This window comes from Cyprinus carpio, chromosome B5, assembly GCF_018340385.1.
Source record: "Cyprinus carpio isolate SPL01 chromosome B5, ASM1834038v1, whole genome shotgun sequence".
Classification (NCBI taxonomy): Eukaryota; Metazoa; Chordata; class Actinopteri; order Cypriniformes; family Cyprinidae; genus Cyprinus; species Cyprinus carpio.
The window spans coordinates 9,915,327-9,941,636 of NC_056601.1; the positions used below are offsets into that span (position 1 = coordinate 9,915,327).

The following is a 26,310-nucleotide window of genomic DNA, read 5'->3' on the forward strand; positions in this document are numbered from 1 at the left end:
AACTGAACCAGACAGTTGTGTCAGGATGCTGACACCTTGCCCCAAACACACAAGAAAATACATCACATGTTTTAATGATTTTTTATTTTTTATTTTTTTACAATGTTTTCTGCTCCAATATTCAAGAAAAATAAATACTTTTTCAATCACCATTTTAGGACCAGTAAAAAAAAGAAAAAAAGGGGGCTTTTAACCAACTCCACTGATGCATTTAAGTGGAATAAAAGTCAACCGCAATACTTTCCAATGTAAACTCTCTTTTACCACAGTGGTGTCAGCTTCCTTAGAAAATTGAGAAAAGTTTTTTTTTTTTTTTTTTTTTTTTTTGTATGTATGTATGTCGCGTGTTACAGGAACTGAACAGAAAAATCAAAAGTATTTGTGTATATTATAGAATTATTTGGAATGGCCATACTTCTATTTCATGTTTGACATGGACCAAAGATTGCATTTGTTAACCAAGATGAGTAGGTCTTGGGGCCGGTTGTACAAACTTAGTTATTATGTTAAGACTGTTTCTTAAGAACTAGTCTGATGAACTACAGTAGCAGTTATTCAAAGGGCAATCAATCATACTTTTTGGATTCAAATTAAACCAATCTACATTTTTATGTAACTGACTTGAAAAAGTTCTGTTAAAGGAAAAAAAATTAGTTGACTTAATTGTAAGACTAGTCTAAGCATTTTATGGAACCACACACTGGGGTTGTATGTTTAGTCTTAGTTTTACACTTTACTTTGGGATCAGTACATTTTTACTGATGTCGTGTCTGGAGTCAGAAAGTAAATGTTACTGTCAGTTCAAACCAGGTTTCAAGAAGCTTTTCCTGTGCATGACAAGAAAACACATCAATGGTAAGCATTTGTGGTCTCTGCATCTGTCTCAGTATCTTCAAAGCCACCTGCCTCTAGTGATGAGTGTTTCACTAAACAAAAGAAATGGTTTTTGTAGTGGTGCTGTGACAACGAGAACTAGTCAGATGATGCTATTTCTATAAGGTGTAGTTATCTACATATCTACATGCAGTATGCTCATAGCAACCTAAAAATCTGGATTGCAAAAGTACTGTAGGCTACATTGCTACCATCTGCTCATTTCAGCAATCTCTCCACATGGTTGACTACAGTAAAGGTACAACTAGAAAAATAGAATGGAAACCAAAAACCACACCAAAGCCACAGGCACAACTGCCTGGAACCAGTTTGCTGTTAAACTAGGACATTCTGCTGTAGTTGTATAGCTAAATAACACATCCTTATTTATTATTATATTAAATTATTAGATCTACATTATTACTATTCTTTTCCAGAGCAACTCACATTGCATAAAAAAGGTAATAATTGTTGCATTATCACACATTTTATCAATTAAGCCTAACCCAATTTGAAAAAAATTGCTTAGAGAAACAAATGAAACTACTTTTTGAAATATTATTTATTATTATTATTATTATTATTATTATCATCATTATTATTATTATAATGCAACAGTAGTGCTCCAGAGTGCCTCTCATTAATGTTATACTTTTCATGGTGATATTTCAGATTTGAATAATACTGTCTTTAGTTCAGCTGATTATTGATGAATTGAAATTTCATTTGATTTAAATATTTCTTTTGATGAACTGGAACTGAACTGACTGTCAACACTTAACTGACTTGAGCTGAATAACAACACAGTGTCTTTTTAGAGCTGTTTTACAGCAGAATTTAGATTTGCCTTATTTATTATGTTATTTTCCTGTTTAATATGAAGCTACTTTAAAACAATCTCTATGGTTTAAAGCACTTTACTTGACAAAGACACAAAAACTGCAAAAAAAAAGTGCCCGATGACAGAATTAATGTATTTGTTTTGAACACAGTCATGTGATGGTGCGTTCAATCACAGATATTTTCATCCTTAATCAATGTCTATATAGTTTATGGTGCTTTGTAGTTTTTTAAATCTGTATATAAAGCATCAACATAATCCTTTAAGTTCTAAAGCAATCTCATTTGACACAAGCTCCTCCTTAGCGGTTCTTCACAGTCCACACACACAAAGATACACCAGAAGAACGATCAGACATCCACATCAACTCAACTCATTTCACTTCAGGTAAAATATTTCATGTTAACATCTATGATGATTTTAATTATAAGGCCTATATTTGTATACACAATTTGACATAAATCAGTTAAAAATAACCATCATCGACTGATTTTGAGCAGCTCTGACTTCTTTCATACCAGTGATGCACATTTTTTATGCTTTGGTATTTAAAGGTTATAAAAAACAAACAAACAAATAAAAAAATCCAAATGTCAAAATCAAATGAAACTTACAATCATGCAAACTATTTATAAACGTTAAAAATTTTACATTCTGATCCTTCAGAGGACAGTAAAAGCATCACTGTCAAAATAAATATATACATTTAAATTCATCGAAATATTATGATATAGAGTGACAACATTTATAACTGCTTTAAATATAAATCAAGATACACATGAAAAACAGAGATTCTTTATTAATAAGCATCAAATTATTGTATTAGCTGTTGTTATTAAATAACTTTTAATGTGTAATTACAGGTAAAATCCAAAACATATCTTAGAATGGAAACCAGTGAGGCCATCTCAACTGACAAAGTGACAGTTGTCATTCAAATAAATCCACAGGAGGCAAAAGATGGTGTTGTTTTTGTTGATGGACAGCAGGCCAGAGGAGTATCTCACAATACAGCTCTTAAAGGATTTTTCAAAGCACAACCAAAGGCACTGGGGGTAATGCATTTAATGAATTATAATGATATGTATAGTTTTGGTAATATTCTTATCATTTAATTTCTTTTAGATCACTTTAAATGACAGTAGTCTTTTGTGTACTAAACACAGATAGCTTCTATTTTCGTGTCTCCAACCATTAATGTTATGCCATCATGAATAAAACACCTGACCTACTGTATATCTGCTCTATAGACTGTACAGATAATGATTGGAGTGATGGTCTTCTTACTTGGTATTGTACTCACCGCAAATTTCTACATATTTAGTACTATTTCTGTCGTTAGTGGCATCACCGTCTGGGGATCTTTCATTGTAAGTTTCATTTAATAGTTTAGCTTTAATTCCCTCTTAATTTGAATTTCCTGAATTAACTTTTACATGTCCTGTGTTTCTTTCTCAGTACATCAGTACTGGCTCTCTGTCTGTTGCGGCACAGAATAAACTTCATCCGTGTGTGGTATGTACACACAGTAAGCTGAAATCTGAGAGTGAGAGTAATTATTCACATTACTCAGTAATTGCAATTCAATTGAGCACCAGTCCAGACATGGTAATCTGTTAGCAGTAAAGCTCTCATTGCAGCTGTAGAAAGGTGGTAAAATATTCTTTGATCAAGATTTGTATCAGGTGTGAAACTGACCTTGCCTAAATTATCATAATCATCAGTTACTTGCATACTTGCATTACAATTAATTTAGTAAGGTAAATAATTTATATTGTGTGTATATACATATATATATATATATATATATATATATATACAAAAAAAAAAAATATATATATATATATTATTTGTAAAAAAAAATATTTTGATCACCATATATTAAACATTAGACATTAAACTCATTACAACAAGACGTTCATTATTTTACCACTATCTGATCAACATATCTGACTTGTTATTACTTTACAGAGTTTAGGTTGTTTTACAAGTGTGTGCCATCACAATTCCTATCACTTAAAAGCTTTTTTGCCCTATAGTTGAAAGCCTCTCTTGGAATGAATGTGATCAGTGCCATAACTGCAGGCATATCCATCATTCTGATGGGTGCAGACATAGGAATCACCACACAGGAGCGTCCAAATTGCCGCTATGGATATGACTGTTTAATTCCTCAGGTATTAAATGCACATTATTTTGCTTCAATTCACCCAAAAAAGATTCTGTTATTATTTACCTATACTGTATGTCATTAATCATTGAAAATCTTAATATTAACCCTATGTTGTTCCTTACATAAAGCTATTGGGTGATTTGAAAAGATTTGAAATATAGTACACAAGTTGTATGAACAGTTTTAGCTTACAGGTGCTGGTCATATAATTAGAATATCATCAAAAAGTTGATTTATTTCACTAATTCCATTCATAAAGTGAAACTCGTATATTATATTTATTCATTACACACAGACTGATACATTTCAAATGTTTATTTATTTTCATTTTGATGTTTATAACTGACAACTATGGAAAATCCCAAATTCAGTATCTCAGAAAATTAGAATATTGTGAAAAGGTTCAATATTGAAGACACCTGGTGCCACACTCTAATCAGTTAATTAACTCAAAACCCCTGCAAAGCCTTTAAATGGCCTCTCAGTCTAGTTCTGTAGGCTACACAATCATGGGGAAGACTGCTGAATTGACAGTTGTCCAAAAGACGACTGTTGACACCTTGCACAAGGAGGGCAAGACACAAAAGGTCATTGCAAAAGAGGCTGGCTGTTCACAGAGCTATGTGACCAAGCACATTAATAGAGAGGCGAAGGGAAGGAAAAGATGTGATAGAAAAAAGTGTACAAGCAATAGGGATAACCGCACCCTGGAGAGGATTGTGAAACAAAACCCATTCAAAAATCTGGGGGAGATTCACAAAGAGTGGACTGCAGCTGGAGTCAGTGCTTCAAGAACCACTACACAAAGATGTATACAAGACATGGGTTTCAGCTGTCGCATTCCTTGTGTCAAGCCACTCTTGAACAACAGACAGCGTCAGAAGCGTCTCGCTTCAGAAAGGACTGGACTGCTGCTGAGTGGTCCAAAGTTATGTTCTCTGATGAAAGTAGATTTTGCATTTCCTTTGGATATCAGGGTCCCAGAGTCTGGAGGAAGAGAGGAGAGGCACACAATCACCATTTCTTTAGGTCCAGTACAAAGTTTCCACGGTCAGTGATGGTTTGCGGTGCCATGTCATCCGCTGGTGTTGGTCCACTGTGTTTTCTGAGGTCCAAGATCAACACAGCCGTATACCAGGAAGTTTTAGAGCACTTCATGCTTCCTGCTGCTAACCAACTTTATGGAGATGAAGATTTCATTTTCAAACAGGACTTGGCACCTGCACACAGTGCCAAAGCTTCCAGTACCTGGTTTAAGGACGATGGTATCCCTGTTCTTAATTGGCCAGCAAACTCGCCTGACCTTAACCCCATAGAAAATCTATGGGGTATTGGGAAGAGGAAGATGCGATATGTCAGACCCAACAATGCAGAAGAGCTGAAGGCCACTATCAGTGCAACCTGGGCTCTCTTAACACCTGAGCAGTGCCACAGACTGATCGACTCCATGCCACGCCGCATTGCTGCAGTAATTCAGGCAAAAGGAGCCCCAACTAATTATTGAGTGCTGTACATGCTCATTCTTTTCATTTTTATACTTTTTAGTTGGCCGAGATTTCTAAAAATCCTTTCTTTGTATTGGTCTTAAGTTATATTATAATTTTTTGAGATACTGAATTTGGGATTTTCCTTAGTTGTAAGTTATAATCATCAAAATTAAAAGAAATAAACATTTGAAATATATCAGTCTGTGTGTAATGAGTGAATATAATATACAAGTTTCACTTTTTGAATGGAATTAGTGAAATAAATCAACTTTTTGATGATATTTTAATTATATGACCAGCACCTGTATATGGTTCTTTCTTGTGTTTTTGAAGCATGAAAGCTCAGTCTTCATTCATTGTAATTGTGTTAAAGCAGTCTTTAAAATACTTTCTTTAGAAGAAAAAAATCATAAAATGACAAGAGGGTGAATAAATGACAGAAGATTTGTAAACTTTTATATCCTGATTTTTGAGATACACCCTTATCATCAGAATAAACACAATATATGCTGGGATGTTATTTGTGGAACTGCTTTTAAATATGGCCATGTTGAATGTGTGTTTTTAGGGGTTTGGTTCAGGGATCCTTGGAATATTGCTGGTGTTCTCCATCCTTCAGTTGATCATCTCCATCTTTATCTCAGCATTTGCCTGCAAAGCCACCAGCAGCACAGACTCTACAGTGGTCAATGTGGCAGTAAACCAGGTAAATAATTTAGTGGTGGTGATGCAATTGCAATAAATAGAGTGCCAGTTAGTTTTAACCCAACACCCAATAGATATATTCTTCTAAATATAACTTCTACAGGGTTTCAATCTTGTGTGTGGATCACGTTTGTCTCTTGTAAACTAAAATATTTTGTCTGTTACTTCCCAGGGATACTGAGTCACAGTAAGGACATACCATCCAAAGGTTGCAAGGAATCAATATTTTTAATGTTGCTTCCGACTCAAAAATGTTGTATTCTTTCTAGTGTATCTATAATAAAAGAGTGAGAATATATGGACACATTTTATAATTATTGGAAAATTGATCTTCAAACCCTGATCAAACACATATGTACAAGCTAATGAATCAAGCTAGCCTTCAGAATAAAAAAACAAACAAAAAAAAAAACACACAGGCAGGTGAGTTGATCAGGGTTGGAGCTAAACTGTACAGGACCATAGACATTGAGGACCAGATTTGTGAAACCCTTTGTTATCAACCACATGTTGACATTATTTTTTAAAGCAAATCATGATTGGACTGATATATGAGTCTTTTAAATAAAGGTGACCACTTCAAAAATCCTCAATCCTACAATGTTTGTCTGTCATTATTTCTGTGACATACAGTAGCTGCGTCACCATTTAATACATTTGCATAATACCCGGCTGCTGGCTCCTGCTTGCCCCATTGGGCTTCTCAAAGAGCGTTTTCAAGGCAAGCATGTGCTGGTCCGAACAGACAACACGGCGATGGTTGCGTACATCAACCAACAAGGTGATCTGTCGCATGCCGCAACTCGCACGCCACCTTCTCCTTTGGAGGTTCTGAGGTTACTTTGTGCCATTCATATTCCAGGTCTGCTTAACCGTAAGGCCGACGAGCTGTCATGAGTTACACTCCCGGGAGAATGGAGTGTCCATCCCCGGATGATCCAGCTGATTTGGAGACATTTCAGAGTCGCTCAGGTAGACCTGTTTGCCTCCCCAGAGACCTCTCACTGCCAGTTGTTCTCCCCCAGTGAGCCTTCTTGCACAGATGCTGTGCGAGGACAGGGAGGACGAGGAGCAGGTCGTGCTTGTGGCGCCGTATTGGCCCACTCATACCTTGTTCCCCAAATTAATGCTCCTCGCAACAGCCTCTACCTGGCAGATTTCTCTGAGGAAGGATTTACTGACTCAGAGTCGAGGCAACCTGTGGCATCCATGTCCAGACCTCTGGAAACTTCATGTCTGGTCCCTGAATGGGACGCGGAGGTTCTAGGTGACCTACCCCTACCCTAGCAGGTAGCTGACACCATCACTTTGGTGCGAGTATGTGCCCAAGGTTCCCACTACTCCCTTTGGGGATCAGGTGGTGAGCCTGCAAACACTGCCCCTGGAGAAAGCAGACCCAGCCTTAGCTTGCTTTGTGCTATCCGAGCTTTGAGATGCTATGTTGACTGGACACAAAGCTTCAGGACCTCAAACCCGTTCTTTGTCTGTTACTCCGGCAGAAGGGAAATGACGCCTCTAAGCAGAGGATGGCCCACTGGATCGTGAAAACCATAACTCTGGCTTATCAGGCACAGGTTATGCCCTGCCAGCTCAGGTTGCTAGCTCACTCTACTAGAAGTATTGCATCTTCCTGGGCGCTGGCTCGTGGCTGGACGACCCCCTATGAATTGAATGAATGAAAAGTGGGTGGCAAAAATAAATGGTATAATGATGTTCAGTAGGTGACAAAAATACTAAAATTAACACCTGATTTGTAATTTTTTAAAAATTTTGTAATTTTTATTTGCTTATATTCTGAAGTATTGTAAAAAAAAAAATGCTATATAGAGACATTAATGAATTTTAGGAATAATTGTAAAATGAATCTTTATCGAAGATCCCAATATCCTAAGGAAGCAGTGCAACCGTTTTTTTTTTATTTTTTTTAATGAGAGTATGAAGAGTATCTTTAGTGCAGCAGTCAAGGGCCCAGGACTGCAGCTCACATGAGCCTAAATATTGATTGGACTGAAGAGTCTCCACGTCCTTCATTTATCCTTTATTACCATCCCCCTCTGCCCTCTTCCTCTCTCAGTGAGGATGAAGTAAGAGGAATATCCTATGTCCCTTGTGAAATGAGCATCCTGCAGAAAAGGGATTCCCTTGTTGTGAGTGAAGTGGAAAGCAGGGAGTCCCACAGCAGAAGACAAATTTTCATTCTGGGCACTACAGCATGGATACAGCCTAAGATTATGCTGTTTTTCTTTAAAGGAGTAAAATGGTGGAAGCTGGTATGATTCAAATACTTGATAAATCATGGACTGTCAAAAATCATTTGACGTCTTGAATTCTCCCCGTTGAGCTTTTAAATTAGCCACTTGACAGGAGGGCCAGATTGCTAGAGACAGTAAGAAAAAGGTAAACCATTATGTCAGACATGAATGTGAGAAGATTTAATGACCAGAATATCATATTGTTGAAGAAAGATAAATACTGATCAGATGAAAACCTGCTGTCAGCGAGGAGTCTTTTGTGCATTAAAAAATATTCTGGTGAATGATTATTTTACTTTGCACTGCATAATTTGCATAGGATTATTTAGTAATATTAAATATTTAATTTCTCTGAAAAATAGAGTTTTGGTCTGTGGAAAATATTTTACCTATACCTAATTAGGAGAGCAAAAAAGAAAACTGATTTTTTTATTTTTAGAATGTTGCAAAAATAACCCACTTTGCATTTTAGTCCACTTTTATTGCCACAACTGCTTCTTTTTAATTTGAACAATACATGTAAAACACCATTTATTTTTTCTTTTTCATCTCCTTCTTCTACTTCCATCTTTCTTTCTCCTTCCCTTCTTGTCTCGAAGTGTCATGCTAACCCATATCAGCTAAAAGCACCTGCTCACACCATTGCTTTCAAAATGACTCAAATCCCTTTGGTTCTTCCTCTTGTTCAACCCTCATCTAATTTGCCTCTTTTCATTATTATTCACCCTGATACATTATGCTTTTGTATGATACACAAATCCATGGCTCAAAGCATGTCTCAATGTGAAACAATGAAAAACAATTTTTTTTTAACAGCTAGCACACTTATTTCACAGTTTTAGGTCATTGACATCTTGAATGTTCCAGTCCGTTAAAATAAAGCAGCTGACTATGATCTGTAGTCAATATATATTTATAATACTTCTTCTTTGTGTTTGATTTAGATGAGACACTGTTTCAATATTAAGAAAAAGCATTGAGAGTTGAACAGCCTCAGACAAGTGGGAATGACCGGACGGACTTGAACTTGCTTTACTATGAACGCTTAATTAGATAATCTGGTGGTTTATTTGAAAAAGGGATCATAAGGACAACACTGTGACACTAGTTAACTGAGAAAAGCAGTGAGATCTGTGTAGTGAGTACACATTCACAGGATGTGAAAATTATTGCATTTATTGCTAATGTAACACCTCTACTTTGCCTGTCTGTTTTTTTTTCTTTGCAGCCTTTCCACCTAGAAAAGGTGATAATGATCTTCTCTCATTTTACCTTGATTGGTGAAGCATTAAAATCAGAGAGGTTCAGCCCTTCAAGATGTCTAGACATAATCAAGTCCCTTATTTGTCTGCAGTCATCTATCCATTCAAGCTGCCATACTTAGCTATTCAGTCACACAGCTTACTCTATGAAACAAAATGTGTGTAGTTTGAATTCATGCAAGAAAGTTTTTTTCTACCTCAATTTCTTCATATTTCTATGTTTCTCTTCTATTTCTCACCAGTCATGTCTCTTTTGCTAACATACTTCTGCGTTTCTTTGCTACATAACTGCTCTTTAGCATCCAAATAACATTCAAACAATATATAAATCAATTTGCGCTAAAAAAAAAAATAGACTGAACTATTTAGCTTAGTGGGAGTCAATGCACTTCATTCATTGCTAAAAAATAACTATTCATTTCAATCTAAAAAATACACTCTATCCATCTGCCAATAGTAGTCTACTCTGTATCATACTAAATATTCTTTCAGCAAATTTTATAGATAAAATCATTTGAGGGCATGGTACAAAATTGGAGAGTCATTGATCGAAACAAGGAGTGGAAAAAAACTGGTAAAAGGAGCGAAAAAGTAATATGCAGCATAATATCAGTGTGAGCTTGTGGCTAATATTACACAGATCAGTTGTCAAATATGCCACCTTTCTTCATTATGTTTGTTCAACACTGCAGAGTTGTTATTATTCTGAATTTCACATATTTTGCGTGGGATTCTAACTCCTGCATGGGGTAGCGACATTATAGGTGCCCTCCTCTAGAAACTCATCTTCGCTTAGGCTTATATGAAGGCAGGTATCATTGACAGGCGAAGAGAACGGGTTGGTTTGCTCATATCCCAGTGGTGTGGTAGAATGCGGTGGAGTTACTCCATCCACAGCTGGATGATCCTCAGGTAAGCTGCTGCAGGTACTGGAAGTGGAGATGAACACAGAGCTCTGGTCATCAGAGGGGTCGTCTCTGGATTGGGGGGATATAAGGGATTTGTCATCCGAGCGCACGCCAGAATCCTCGCTGGCTGAACATGACACACTGTTACCGTTGGCATGAGAATAGAAATCACCAGGTGAAACAGAGCATAGCGTGATGTCAGGAAACGAGGAGCTACTGCTCACGTTTGTGAGTATGTTCCCATTTACAGGTGTGGCTACAGCTGAAGATCTTGATTCCGCTTCGACACCCGGAGAGAGAGTCCTGTTTGAACGCTTGCGGTTCAGGGGCTGAGGTGGAGGGTCCAGTTTAGGGATGGTTTGTTTATACCTGTGGACACAAAAAGGAGACAAATTTTGTCAGTCGGTGGACTTGACTGGGTAACATTATTTTATAAAAATACTGACACGGAATACCACGAAAGCGTTATAGTACATTTATAGTACATTCTTAACCGGACAGCATTCTGATTTGTAAACAAATCAATCTTACTGCACAAGTCTTTTACATGAAAGATTCATTTTTAGTCTGCTTTCTGACTGAACATCGGGGTCATGTTGCTAGTTCAGTTTGTCATGTGAGTCAGTTATTGTTACTAAAACTAAAATTACTAAAAATAGCTTTTGTTAATTCAAATAAAGCTAAAATATAAATATTAGATGAAACTTAAATTAAAAAGAAAACTTGAAAAAATTCAAAATGTGGATTTGGGAAATAAAATTTAATTTTAAGTTCAAAGATATTACTAAAACTAAAGCTAAAATAAAACTGGAAATTTGAAAATGACAAAAGCACATACAATCACTAAAATTAAAACAAAAACTAGGTATAAAAATTAAAAACAAATTAAAAATAATAAATACTGCAATAGTATATGACTAATATTAAAATAATACACTGATTAATAGTAATCTAAGGCTGTTATTAAAAAAGAATATATATATAAAGAATTTGTTGTCTTATTAATAACTTGATAAATGTCATGAACAGAAGGTATAGAAGACAATATATTAAATAAATACAACGGTTCTGCTTGTCAGTTGTAAAACATTTATGATGCTTACATTTATGCATTGTGGAGTCTTTTTGTATGCATGCAAATTTTAATAAATTATAATGTGACTCTGTGTTTCTTAATACATCATCTAAGTTAATATTTCAGTCTTATACCAAGAGACTTCAATGAACAAATAAGTGAACAAGTAAAAAAAAAAAAAAATCACAGGGATGAATCACACTCCCCCCGACTAATGCTATGCAACATGACACACCCACAGCCAAAAAATAAAGTATTTAAAGATTATGTGGTTATGTGGATTTGTGACCAATGAGATTTCAGTAGGCGGGGCTATACAGCACAGCACTATAAAAACAGAACCCAGTTAAAATATCCTAGTGCTTGTTATGACTGCAGATAATTAGCAGCTGATACATGGATTAAAGCCTTTTATCACTTATCATGGCGTGTCAGGTCAGGACATTGTATCAGAACTGTAGGGAAATCAGCAGGGAGATGTGATTGTGTGGTGAACAGTTGCTGAATCATCAAAAAGAGCTCATATACATTTTTTAAGACAGTCTCCATTCTGCATGTGCTTGTGTGTGTGCACTTATCTCTGTACCACAGTTCCCCTGCTGGGTGAATTAAGTAAAGAAAGAGAGGGGGAGAGAGAAAAGGGAGAGGGAGAGTGAAAATGGGAGACAGAGCTGCAGGTTCTTGTATTGATGGCTCTACTAAAAATAACTGCAATGCAGTCACTTAGCATGGGACAGGGAAAGCACAACATAAGACTCAGTCTATCTCTTTCTCTCACTCATACACATTCAAACACATGCAAGCTACATGATGTGCAAAAATGTAAATAAAAACATTAAACTCAAACTACATAGTAGGCTACTTAAAGTAGATGCATATTTTCTGCCTGCGTAAAAGTTGGCACAATGCTTGTGGGTGTGTAGTTTCTAAGATGGATAAAGTGCTTTTTCATGTATTGCTATGCAGTTGCTAGGTGGCTGGTCAGTGATTGGTTATTGTTTCAAGTTAAAAGAGCCCATCCCTAAGTCTCTATAATGTTCTGTTCTCTAGACACGACTTAAGATCTGCATTCATTGTCTATGAGGTTTTATTTTTTAAAATTTAAGTCTGATCTCTTAGAGTGAGTAGTAAAAAACTTTTCTTTTTAATCAGCCAAGCAGGGTTGGGTGTTTGGTCAAACCCCTAATCCTATATGAATAATACTTCATCGATACACTAATAAATACACATACAATCCAACACATTCAGTGTAACTTCACATACAAAGCTACAGCCTTTTGATCTTGGACTTTCTTTCTGGAGTTTCTTTTCCATTTTCTCTCTTTCCTCCAATTAGCATATGATCACATCAGCAATTCTGTCTGGCCCCCGACCAAACGCTGTCACATCTCCTCCTCCACATCTTTCCAGAGAGCACTCTGCCTCCTGCCGTCTCCTCGTCTCAGGGGATCTTATATTAACTCATCTTCCTGTGGGTGTCGAAAAGTCTCAGTAATTTCATTTTTAATATTTTTCTTTAACATACACCTCTCCTGCCTAGTACTGCAATGACTTTCAGTGTACATGTGCTGTACTATATATATATATATATATATATATATATATATATATATATATATATATATATATATGTGTTTGGAAATGTGAAGAGCCAAAATACTTGCGATGAAATGTCACATCAACCATTTAATAAGTCTAATAATATAACCTTTAGTCTTCTGTAAAATGCCATAGCAACAAAAAGAATGAGCTTAATTTACTTCTCATAATACAAAATCTCATTATTCAGTGTTGCACTTGTTAAGCCGTTGCGGAGGCACGAAATGAAATATTCAAAGCTTCCTGAAGGAGAGCATTAGACTTGCTCCTGATCATGGTAATGTGTGTGTGTGTGTGTATGTAGACAGATACCATTTTTATTCTTAAAGGGGAATTTGGTGTGTGAAGTCCACATATGTGCATAATAAAGTATCTAATAAGTGTAAACCAGTGTACTAAATGATTCTCTAAGCTCTAACATAACATACAGTACCACACACACACCGACCTATTAGCGAGGTGTCATAGATGCAATGGTTTTCATACTAACATAATATATTGTTATATATCCACTAGTCAACATTTAAAGTGGATCAAAACCTTTCATCAAAGTTTTGTTAAAAACCTAAAACCAAAATGTGTTCTTGTCTTAGGACAACTTTGATGAACTTTTTTGATCCACTTCAAATGTTGACTAATATATAATTATTAAATAGTATTTTATTTTCAGTGCATCCCTTATGTTTTTTTTTTCTTTTAGAGGCCTCATAAGGTGATTTCAGTTTTAACACAGTGTAGGTCAAACCTGCCCACACCACACTGTCCATCATTCTGGACATCTGAGCAAGCAAACACACACACACACACACACACACACACACACACACACACACACTGTAATCACCATTCATTTAGTATGCCAGTGTAATTAAATAAAGTACAATCACCATTATACTCACAGAAGGTTGGTAAAGTGTAGAAGAGAGGAGTGGAGAGGAAAAAAATCAGCGATTTCAGACAAAGGTAGATAGGTCAGGTGAGGGCATGAGATTGAGAGAGAGCATCAGAGAAGGGTTAGAAGATTAGAGAGGAGGAAGAAGGCTGTTACAGGAGGAAGTGGATAATCAGAAGGGGAGGCTCCTCACACGTGCACCTGAGCAGAGAAAAACAAAAATAAGTCTCTCTTCCCTTTCAACTCTCAAGCCCACTCAAATCTTTTCACCTAAACACCTGAGAAATCCATCTAGAAAATCATCTGATCTGACTCCCACTGCAACACTGTATCATTATCATTGTATAATCCTACCAAATCCACATGGTTTGCTTTATTTAGGAATCATTTTTTTAGACCCCAAACATCAATAAAGGGAAGCTTTCATATTTAGCTCACTTTTGTTTACAATTCTGCCCTAAAGTTGACCTAAAAGCTGGAATACCACTACATGAACAAATTTGTTCATCATACGGAAAAAAAACGGTTCTCATACACTAAATAATTAAGGATCACACACCAGATTTCCAAATCATTCCAAACACAGACAGAAACATTCACCTCATTGCTAGGAGACACATTACAAAAGTGTTCTAAAATGTCAAAATATGAAAAAAAAAATTATATGCTCTGACTGGATGGAAACACGGTCTTAAATTAAAAAAAAATGGAATCTGTGCCCATCATATACTATGCAATTTTCATGTAAATTCAGACTGCAGACTTGCAGATTTTTGGCAATTAGTTTTGATGCATCCAGACTGATAATTGGGGCACAAACCTTGGCAAAAGTCATACTGTATTTCAACTTTACACACACACACACACACACACACACACACACACACACACACACACACACACGTGATTAGTCTAAGTAGCAGTAATCAAGCAGCAAGTGAAGATTATGGAAGATCAATGCAACAGCAGATAGACTAATCCTGACACTTAAATCCATCCATGGGGGGAGAAGGCATTCATCCCTCTCACATTAACACAAGCAACACGGCAGACACACAAACAAGCTCAAGATCACAACAGTTCTGAGGCCATGACAGCTGTCCTTAGTGTGCAGTGTGACCTACAGCGCGCTGAAATCATCATCGAGACAGTTTCTGGATGGGCAGATAATAAAATAAGCAAAAGTGCATGTAGAGAGGTTTTACAAAGAACAGCACAAACATGAACAGAGGGGAGCAGATGCAAGAGGTTTCAAAGCAATAAAAAAGAAATGGCACTTAAGACTGGCATATGAGGGATGGACAGATTCCATCTCATGTAGAGTTCACGCTGGCATTAACACCAGGAGTGACAGATAAATGAACAAATGATGGACAGGTGCATAAAGTTTCAAAGCCCACGTGAGGACTCACTGATGGACACACACTGAGACCCAGGCAGACACACACATGACATGACACAACTAAAGTCCTGTCCTGACAGTTTCTATATTGTGCTCTACTTTCCTCATTACTGTGACCAAGGGAGTTTTTGTATAAAACGCTAAACCAAAAAAACCCAAAACAGAAGATTTTTTAGTCTGCTTTCTGACTGAACATCGGGTAATGTGCTATTCAGTTTGTCATGTGAGTCAGTTATTGTTTACTAAAACTAACCTTTACTAAAAACCTCACTTTTTGTAATTCAAATAAAGCTAAAATAGAAATATTAGATGAAATTAAATTTAAAAAGAAAACTTTGAACACAGCAAATTCGTACCAATGGGATTTGGAAATGAATTTTAACGGTTAATTCAAGATATTACTAAACTAAAGCTAAAATAAAACTGGAAATGTGAACATGACACACAGCACATACAACTACTACAATAAAACAAAACTAGGTAAAAATTAAAAACAAATTAAATAATAAATCACTACTGCAATCGTAATGACTAATATTAAAATAATACACTGATTAATAGTGACTCTAGGCTGTTATTACCAACCGAATTAAATATATAAGATTTGTTGTCTTATTAAGAACTTATAAATTCCTTGCTTGTCAGTTGTTAAACCTCTTATGAATGCTTACATTTATGCATTGTGGAGTCAGATAGTCTCTCTTTTTGTATGCATGCTAATTTCTAATAGATTATAAATATGACTCTGTGTTTCTTAATCCCCCTCAGTCATCTATAAGTATTTACTATTTCAGTCTAATACCAGAGACCTTGCATGAACAAAAAGTGAACCAGTAAAAACAAAAAAAAAAAAAATCACAGGTTAATCACACTACTGGCTAGGCAACATGCACACCCACATCCAAAAAATAAGTATTTAATGCGAGGATGGTCGTGTTATTGATTTTGTGACCCAATGAGATTTCAGTAGGCGGGCATACAGACACAGCTCTAAAAAACATAGACCCCGTTAAATATCTCCTAGTGCTTGTTATACGTGAGTATAAGAGCAGCTGATACATGATTAAACCTTTGTAAACTTATCACTTATCCATGGCGTGTCAGGTCGGACATTGTAGCAGAACTTGTTAGGGAAACTCCGGGATGTATGTGATGTGTGTGAACAGTTTCTTGAATCCTCAAAAGAGCTCATATACATTTTTTAAGACAGTCCTCATTCTGCATGTGCGTTGTGTGTGTGTGCACTTATTCTCTGTATCCCGACAGTTCCCCTGCTGGTGATTAAGTAAAGTAGCAGAGACGGGGGAGAGAGAAAAGGGAGCAGGGAGAGTGAATGGGAGACAAATGATTGAGCCCAGTCTTGCTTGTATTGATGCTCCTACTAAAAATAACTCAATGGATGCAGTCACTTAGCATGGTACATGGAAAGCCCAACATAATACTCTGTACTATCATCTTTCTCTCACTTCATACACATTCAAACACATGCAATACTACATGATTGCAAAAATGTAAATAAAAACATACCTCAAACTACATAGTAGGCTACTTAAGTAGATGCTATTTTTCTGCCGCGAAAGTTTGCAAATGCTTGTGTGTGTGTAGTTTCTAAGATGGCTAAAGTGCTTTTTCATGTTTTGCTATTCATTGCCTAGGTGGTGCTGGTCCAGTGAGTGTTTCTTGTTTCAAGTTAAACGAGCCCCATCCTAAGTCTCTATAATGTTCTGTTTCTCTAGACCGACGTAAGATCCTGCATTCATTGGTCTATGAGGTTTTTTATTTTTTTAATTAATTCTGAATCTCTTAGAGTGGTAGTAAACACTACACTTTTCTTTTTAATCACCAAGCCGGTGGGTGTTTGTGCTCAAAACCCCTAATCCTTTTGAATAAATCCTTCATCGATACACTAATAAATACACACTCAATCCACACATTCAGTTAACTCACAGACAAAGCGACAGCCTTTGAATCTTGACTTTCTTTTTTGGTCTGTGGTTTCTTTTCCATTTTGCTCTCTTTCCCTCCAATTGCATATGACCATCAGCATTCTGTCTGGCCCCCGACCAACGCTGCACATCTCCTCCTCCACATCTTTCAGAGAGCCTCTCCTCGGCCGCTTCCTCGTCTCAGATGGTGGATCTTATATTAACCACTTCTGGGCTGTCGAAATCTGCAGTATTTTTCATTTTTAATATTTTCTTTAACATAAACACCTCTCCCTGCCTAGTAACTGCTCAGATGACTGTTCAGTGATGACGATGTTCGTTATATATATATATATATATATATATATTATATATAGGTTAAGTAATATATCTATATTCATATGTTTGGAAATGTGAAGAGCCAAACGCTGGCATTATTAGCGTGTGGCATGCTCTTGATGCGATGAAATGTCACACAACCATCGTCATAAGTCTAATCAAAATCCGCGTTATGTCCTTCTTAAAATGCCATAGCACAAAAGAATGAGCTTAATTTACTTCTCATATAAAAATCCCATTATTCAGTGTTGGCACTTGTTAAGCAACCGGCGATCTTGCGGCGGAGGCACAGGAGCTGTGGATAGGGTATGATTGTGTTCATCATGAAAGATTCCAAAGCTATCCTGAAGGAGAGCATTAGCTTGCCTCCTGATCATGGGAATGTGTGGTGTTGTGTGTATGTAGACAATACATTTTTATTCGTAAAGGGAAATTTTTGTTGTGAAGTCCACATATGTGCATAATTAAATTATCTTAATAAGTTTTTAAACCGCGTGTTACTAAATGATTCGCTAAGCTCTAACTAACTATACAGTGACCACACACACACCGACCTATTAGCGAGGTGTCATAGATGCAATGGTTTTCATACTAACATAATTATATTGTTATATATCCACTCAGTCAACATTTAAAGTGATCAAAACCTTTCATCAAAGTTTTCTTCTGTTAAAAACCTAAAACCAAAATGTGTTCTTTTGTCTTAGGACACTTTGATGAACTTTTTTTTGATCCACTTCAAATGTTGACTAATATATAATTATTAAATAGTAATTTTATTTTTCAGTGCATCCCTTATGGTTTTTTTTCTGTTAGGGCCTCATAAGGTGATTCATCTTTGAACACAGGGTAGGTCAAACCTGCCCACAACCACACCTGTCCATCATTCTGACTCTGAGGAGCAGCAAACACACACACACACACACACACACACACCCAAACACTACACACTGTAAGCACCATTCATTAGTATGCCCGTGTATTAAATAAAGGTACAATCACCATAGACTCACAGAAGGTTGTAAAGTGTAAAGCAGAGGAGGGGAGAGAAAAAAAAAATTCTTCGGCGAGTTCAGACAAGGGAGATAGGTCCAGGTGAGGGCCATGAGATTGAGAGAGCAGCATCAGAAAAGGGTTAGAAGATTGTGAGAGAGGAAGAAGGCTGTTACCAGGAGGAATTGGATAACCCTTAAACAGATCCGGTATCAAATTTTTTAGCAAAACGCCTAAAAAAAAAGACATACCCAAAGTAAATTGCACTATTGTTCTTGAACCGTTTGGAGTGCATATGCATGGGTTTGGTATATTTTTGAAAAGGTGACACTCTAGGTTTCTTTTCTTCCTAAATAGTCAGAATCACTGTAAGTCCTTACTGATATTGAGTAATATCTTTGGGAACAATAGTAAAAAAGGGGGAAAAAACATTTCCGGCCTCCATTTTATTTGTAAATCGATGCCTGCAGATGACTATAGTTTGGAGCTATTTAGCTGGAAACCACAATGGGATCAAAGCCTGAAGCCTTAGCCAAGCAAATTTAACCAATTTTTTAACAGTACCGTAGAACAATTTGTGTGTATTACACATGTTTATCATAAGCTTCATGTCTAGGCGCTCCCCCCCAAAAAGGCCACTTGGGGAGACTCCAAATAGCCCTTGTAACCATTGACCACATAAAAGGCAGTATTTTTAATGCTTCAACTTACAGTCCACTAATTTTGGTCTCTAATGAAAGGTTACAATCAGGGCTATTTCTATTCCTTATGCCAGATTCACTGGTCAATCATTTTTGTTTTCTCAAATTCTTTACACTAAACTTTGTGCAAATAAAAGAGACAAAACAAGTGCTATGTTTTTTTTTATTTTATAATAGAAATAAATAAATAAATAATTATATATAGATATATATTAAAACACACTAATGTATTACACTATATAACTATTTACAAAAAAAAGTAGTTATAAAGAAATAAGTTACATGGTTATTGGCAACATGCCACTCATTATAACCATCAATGCACTTGCAAAAAAGCACCAAGGCACATCACAAGAAGAGCACTTCACACAGGTGTCCTTAGCATGCAGGCAAGGTTCTGCACCTCAGCCGCACCTGTGGTGCTGTCTCCACTTATATATGTACATGGCTTGTGCTGTGCTCTGTGTGGAGTGGGCGATGGAGCAGGTCACTGTCAACTGCTGCGGCCCGCTGACAACTCTTCAACACGAGTCTCTCGCAATGCCTTCTCTGGTGCATTGGTACCTGTCCCTTTTACCTTAGTGATAACCTTGTAAAGAAGGAAGGCATTCACAATGGCATTGTCCATCAGTTACCACTTCTGGGTCTTGTGGATGACTTTGTAATAGCGGATCAGGGCATCAGAGAGGTCCACTCCACCCATGGCACCTGTATGGATACAGAACAAAATAACATTGACCCACATTTTATGTTATTTTCAAATAGAATAAAAAGATGGTTGATTATATAAACCTAACCGGTTGTATACTCTTTCAATGCGGGTGGAAATACAGAGATGTCCCCCACAACACCCAGTGCCCATCCTCATCTTTGACTCTCCTCTGAATGGCATCCCCAGTATGGGCTGTGTGGATTGTTTGAACATAAACACATCTCTTGTGCTCTCCACTGGCTCCCAGGTCTTCATCTGATTCAGTGTCAGGTTATTGTCTGTGATAAAAAATAAAATAATAATTTTACAAAACAGTTACATCTTTTCTGTATTATACTTTTTTCCCCATGCTCACTACATAATCAAACAGAAACATGCAATCAAACAATTAGACATTTACACCGGTGCATGAGTATACATGCACACACACACACACACACACACACAAACAAACAAACAAAGGCATGGATACATGCTCACATCTCCAAAACATCGGTCCGAGGCATTACGCATGTCCAAACGCACCCACAAAACAAAGGGATGAATACACTCGCTAAACCAAACACCGTCGAAAGCGTGACTTGTCAAACACCCACACACACAAACAAACAACAAATGCATGTGATACATGCTCCAAACAAAAACGACGGTCGAAGCACAGACGCATCTCCAAACGCACACTCAAAACAAAGGGATGAATACCTGCACCAAACCGACGGTCGAAAGCGTGACGCCTCAAACACCCAACAAAACAAACACAGGCGTGGATACATGCGCGGACCAAAACCAAACTTTGTATGAGCGCAATAAATGAACCAACACACGGACACGGTCCACCACATACCTCAGTACATACAGTAAATGTTATCAAATATAATGAAACACTTACTTGTCGATTAGTGACTTCTCTCCCCGTCCAAAAACAGATCCTCTCCTCTCTATGGAGTCCAACAGATGAGACTTGCGCTCTTCGTCACGAATGTCATCAGCTTCCGACTCCCATCACTGGTCACGCCGAGTGCATTGTTCCACAACTTCTAACTTCTCGAGTGAAAAGTTTTTCTTTCGGTCGTTCTCGTTCCGCCATTTCTCTCTCTCTTCGTCAATACTTTCTTCCCAAGCTCAGAAACTCCCTGATAACGGTCCACTATATGAGTGACTTATGCCCCGCCCCACATGGCTGCATAACGCACGAAGATCCTGTCTCCCACGTTGCTGCACCGAGCTATGTTTTTATAGTTTGATCCCCCCGACTAAAAAATGCATATGAATCTTTTCAGAATTTCATTGGCTATCAGGAAAACGACCGTCATTTCCAAAACCTCTGATGCCAATAGCTCGCTCTCTTGTCCCATCACAGAGCGGCTGACCAGTCCAATTAAGGTGAGCTTATTGGCTATAACTGGCCATAAAACACTTCATAGAAGCAGCTATTGGCTCAAGAGAGAGGTGTCTATCAAAAAGGGCAAAGAGTTCAGGGAAGGCCATTTTAAAGAAGACCATTGTTTTTCGTGATCTGTGCAGGGCAACACAAGTTACACGTGAGGAACACACAGATGTGGGCTGATTTGCTCTATCGGCTAATCGGAAATGATACTACTTCACACTTCAATGTCCTGTGGGATGTTTATCAACATATACATTTTGGCTATGGACTACAATAGTCTTCACTGATTGGATAGTCTGGACCCTTTCCAGATTGTACTACAAAACGTTTTTTTTTGAATGTAATGATTTGGACAAACTAAGGCATTAGGGTGGTTTCCTCAGGTCATTCGTGTTTTCCCTCTCGGTGTTGCGGTCAGCCACAGACACTGCAAGTGTACCTGCCTGTGTTAATGGTTTCCTTAAAATATTAGTATCCATTCGAATGATCGCAAGAATCTCAGCTTTCCCAAAATATATACACGTGGTTCCTTTTTTTTTTTTGTGTTTCACGAAGTTGAACCCACAAAGCACTGCCTGTCCACGCGGCGGTACGTCTGGAATTTTAACAGGAAATAATCAAAGGGGAGGCTCCTCACACGTGCAACCTTAGCAGAGAAAAACAAAATAATCCTCTCTTTCCTTTCAACATATCTCAAGCCCCTCAAATCTCTTCATCTAAACACCTGAAGAAATCCATCTTAGGAAGAAATCATCCTGATCTGACTCCCACTGCAACACTGTATCATTATCATTGTAGATAATCCTACCAAATCCACAGATTATAAATTTTTTTTAGAACCCCAAATCAAATCATATTGACTCGGAAGCTTCATATTTAGCTCACTTTTGTGTACAATTTGCCCTAAAGTTGACCTTAAAAGCGCTGGAATACCACTACATGAACAAATTTGTGCCATCAATACAGAAAAAAACGGTGCTCATACACTAAACAATTCATAGGATCACAACACCAGACTTCCAAATCATTCCAAACTCAGACGAAACATTTCACCTCATTGCTAAGGAGACACATTACAAAAGTGTTCTAAAAATGTCAAAATATGAAAAAAAAAATTATGCGCTCTGAACTGGATGGAAACACGGTCTTCAATTACAAAAAAATGGAATTGTGCCCATCATCGTTACTATGCAATTTTCATGTAAGTTCAGACTTGCAGATTTTTGGCAACTAGTTTTGATGCATCATAGGACTGATAATTGGGCACAAATCTTGCAAAAGTCTTTTTTTTTTTTTTTTTTTTTTTTTACGTGTTTTAACTGTATTTTTGTTATTAGAAAGAAAGTTTGACTATTTCGGTATATGCTTTTAAAATCACACAACACACACACACGTGATTAGTCTAAGTAGCAGTAATCAAGCAGCAAGTGAAGATTATGGAAGATCAATGCAACAGCAGATAGACTAATCCATGACATTAAATCCATCCATGCATTCATCCCTCTCACATTAACACAAGCACACACAGACACACAAACAAGCTCAAGATCACACAGTTCTGAGGCCATGAAAGCTGTCTTAGTGTGCAGTGACCTACAGCGCTGAAATCATCAGTGGAGACAGTTTCTGGATGGGCAGATAATAAATAAGCAACAGTGCATGTAGAGAGGGATAAAAGAACAGCACAAACATGAACAGAGGGGAGCAAGATGCAAGAAGTTTCAAAGCAATAAAGAAAGAAATGGCACTTAAGACTGGCATAGGAGGGATGGACAGATTCCATCTCATGTAGAGTTCACGCTGGCATTAACACCAGGAGTGACAGATAAATGAACAAATGATGGACAGGTGCATAAAACCACAGTCACAGTGAGGATTCACTGATGGACCCAGCAGACACACACATGACATGACACACTAAAGTCCTGTCTGACAGTTTCTATATTGTGGCTCTACTTCCTCATTACTGTGATGCAGGAGAGTTTTTAAGTATAAAACAGCTAAACCGTAAAAAACAGCTCATACATAGACTGCATATTGTTCAGCAAGTTCAATAAAATTCCGAAATGCCACACTACAGTACAAATTTAACAATAACACTGCACAGTTCACCTCTCTCTCTACAGCATATATAATACACTACTGTTTTTAATGTTTTTTAAACATGTTTTAATGTTAATTTTGAAATATTATTACCATTGTTGGGGAAAGTTACCTTTAAAAGTAATGCATTACAATATTGCGTTACTTCATAAAAAAGTAACTAATTACGTTACTTAGTTACTTTTTATGGAAAGTAATGTGTTACGTTACTTTTGCTTTACTTTTTAAATCTGGACAGGGCTTGCTTGTTTGTTTTTAAAATAAAAAAGTTATATTTCTGGCAAATATAAAAGCCTTTTCACACCAAAACTGAAATGAATTTGCCTCAGGCGGAAGGGTAAGTAAATTTATGTCCATACAGTAGAATGAAGAAGAAATTTCAACACACTTCAGCAATAAAAAAGACACACAAATGTTTGTAATTTTTGCTTATTAGAATGGTTGAACTGGATCATCGAAGGTCAGAAGCAAAGACATTGGTTTATAGAATGGGATTAAATGCATAAAGGATATTTATGTTGCAGGTTTGCGACATATTCCAAGTTGCATTAATTTTTTTATTTATTTTGAGGAATACTGAATGTTTTTTTTGTTTTTTTTTGAGTGAGATGAATTAATGCATATTCATATTTATTTTAGAACTACAGTAACATCTTATGATTTCTCTCAACATGGGGACAGGACAATCAATAAATTGGAGAAAAAAAGTAACTCAGATATTCTCTTGTAAATTAAAAAGTAATGCATTACTTTACTAGTTACTTGAAAAAAGTAATCTGATTATGTATTTCGCGTTACTTGTAATGTGTTACCCCCAACACATATTTCTATGGTAATATATTATATACTATAATGTAATTCATTCCTGTGGTGGCAATGCTGAATTTTCAGCAGTTATTACTCCAGTCTTTAGTGTCGCATGTTCCTTCAAAAACCATTCCAATAAACTGATCAATGGTAAAACAGTTGTTGATACATTTACATTTAAGTATAATAATAATAATAATAATAATAATAATAATAATAATAATAATAATTTGTAACATTAGAAATGTCTTTACTGACACTTTTGGTCAATTTAATGTGTCTTTGCTGAATAAAAGTATTAATTTTCTAATAAAAATCATACTGACCTCAATTAACTGTACTGCACTAATATTCTGATTATGAAAGCAGCATTAACATGACTGTAGCAGCCATAACTAGATTAAGACAATTTTTCAGTTTAGAAATCAGAGACAAAATCAAAGACACCTAGCTTACTTCTGTATACAATTTGGGCCATATAAACACCTTATTTTTAATATCTACCATAAGGGGATATATATTTATTGTATAGCTGGATATGTCCAAATAAAATATGTCTGTGATTCTGGGGGATACTAGAAAAAGTCGATTAAAAGGTTAACTAGAATATAGACAATGAATTTCAGGTAAATTTGGTTACAGTGAGGTCATTTGACAGCGATATATCATTATTCGTTAAAAGGTTTGTTTTTTTATACTGCACAGAAGAACACAGTAGCAGTACATTAGGATTCCATTCTGAACACAGCCACAAGTATTTCCTGTACATGTCCTGATTATATCCACCTGTGTATTGCTAGTTCATTTGAGTATATAGTGTACATGTTGCCTGTCTGTGTATCTGAGCTCATTTTGGCAAGTGTTATAAGAATTGTCTTTCAAGTCAAGTCTAGTCGGAAGTCTTGCTTATATATATATATATATATATATATATATATATATATATATATATATATATATATATATATATATATATATATATATATATAATTTTATTCATTTTCTTTGCTTTAATAAAAATAATGCAGTTGGGCTCAGTGCTGGGCTGGCTTTGTACTTTTGGCTACAACATACTGTAACAAAAACAGAACGCATCCAGAACTGCTTTTTAACCATTATACACTTACAGTGCACACTAAAACCTATACATGCTAATTAAAAAAAGAAATGCCCTTGTCTGTATTTTAACAGCCAACTGTTCATGATGTGAGTATGTGTTATAGTGACTGTGTGCATATTTTTGAGTCTTTCCCTGGACCTGTGAGGGTATAAATCAGTAAGTGTGTTTTACTTGTGTGTGTGTGTGTGTGCGTGTGTGTGCGTGCGCACGCAAGCGTGAGTTTTTCTGCAAGCTCTAAATTGCTCTAATAAAGTGTGAAAATGAATGTTTTCTGTGTTTGAGAGACTGTGGCTATCCACAGGCACATGATAATTGTGAAATAAATCACTCTCCCAGACACACACACACACGCACACATACACTTGAATACATTTATAGACACACACACAGATCAAGAAGCAAGCATATATGCATAAAATAACAAAAACACAGGCATGCTTTCTTTTCATTACATAAAAATTTAGCAATCTATGACAAACAGCGTATCAATCAAAGCAAGAAAACATCTCTAGCAGAAGGAGGAATGGGTGTAGGTGTGTGCTGCTAAGCTCAACAACTGTTTACCACTGGCTCTAACCACACACACACACAGAGCGATGAATGTGCAAAGGTCAAAATTTTCCATTACTATTCAAGGAAACTTGCCAGCCAAAAGTCAGTGTGGAAAGATTGCTCTCTGCCTTCTAATAGATTTTCATTAGATTTGTTTACATTGCTCACAACCAATATCCATTCCGACAGGTCTGCTGCCTGT

General features: G+C 36.6%; 2 protein-coding genes across 6 annotated transcripts in view; one reads left to right on the forward strand and one right to left on the reverse strand.

Annotated features, from left to right (window-relative positions):
- Positions 1-1,727: 1,727 nt before the first annotated feature.
- On the forward strand, positions 1,728-6,677 carry LOC109070928 (membrane-spanning 4-domains subfamily A member 4A-like). Of its 2 annotated transcripts, XM_019087431.2 has the most exons (7): positions 1,730-2,101; positions 2,578-2,769; positions 2,965-3,084; positions 3,173-3,229; positions 3,754-3,891; positions 5,943-6,080; positions 6,252-6,677. In XM_019087431.2, exons 2-7 carry the CDS (start codon positions 2,602-2,604, stop codon positions 6,258-6,260), a joined length of 630 nt encoding a protein of 209 aa, XP_018942976.1. In that variant the 5' UTR covers positions 1,730-2,101; positions 2,578-2,601; the 3' UTR covers positions 6,261-6,677. The 2 variants fall into 2 exon arrangements, with proteins under 2 accessions (XP_042580161.1, XP_018942976.1); XM_042724227.1 differs by having other exon boundaries at positions 1,728-2,101; positions 5,943-6,677.
- Positions 6,678-8,747: 2,070 nt separating this feature from the next.
- LOC122137453 (carboxyl-terminal PDZ ligand of neuronal nitric oxide synthase protein-like) overlaps positions 8,748-26,310 on the reverse strand; it is a 45,363-nt gene continuing 27,800 nt past the window's right edge. Inside the window, exons 11-12 of one of the 4 annotated variants that reach the window (XR_006154852.1) lie at positions 14,075-14,268; positions 10,734-10,870 (exon numbers count right to left, since the gene is read on the reverse strand). Coding sequence is in view for 2 of the 4 variants with exons in the window: in XM_042724225.1 (XP_042580159.1) it covers positions 10,327-10,870 (544 nt within the window). In the remaining 2 variants the exon portion in view is untranslated. Of the gene's footprint in view, positions 10,871-11,463; positions 12,176-14,074; positions 14,269-25,458; positions 26,307-26,310 lie in introns of those variants that run through there. The other 3 variants (XR_006154851.1, XM_042724225.1, XM_042724226.1) reach the window with 3 other exon arrangements.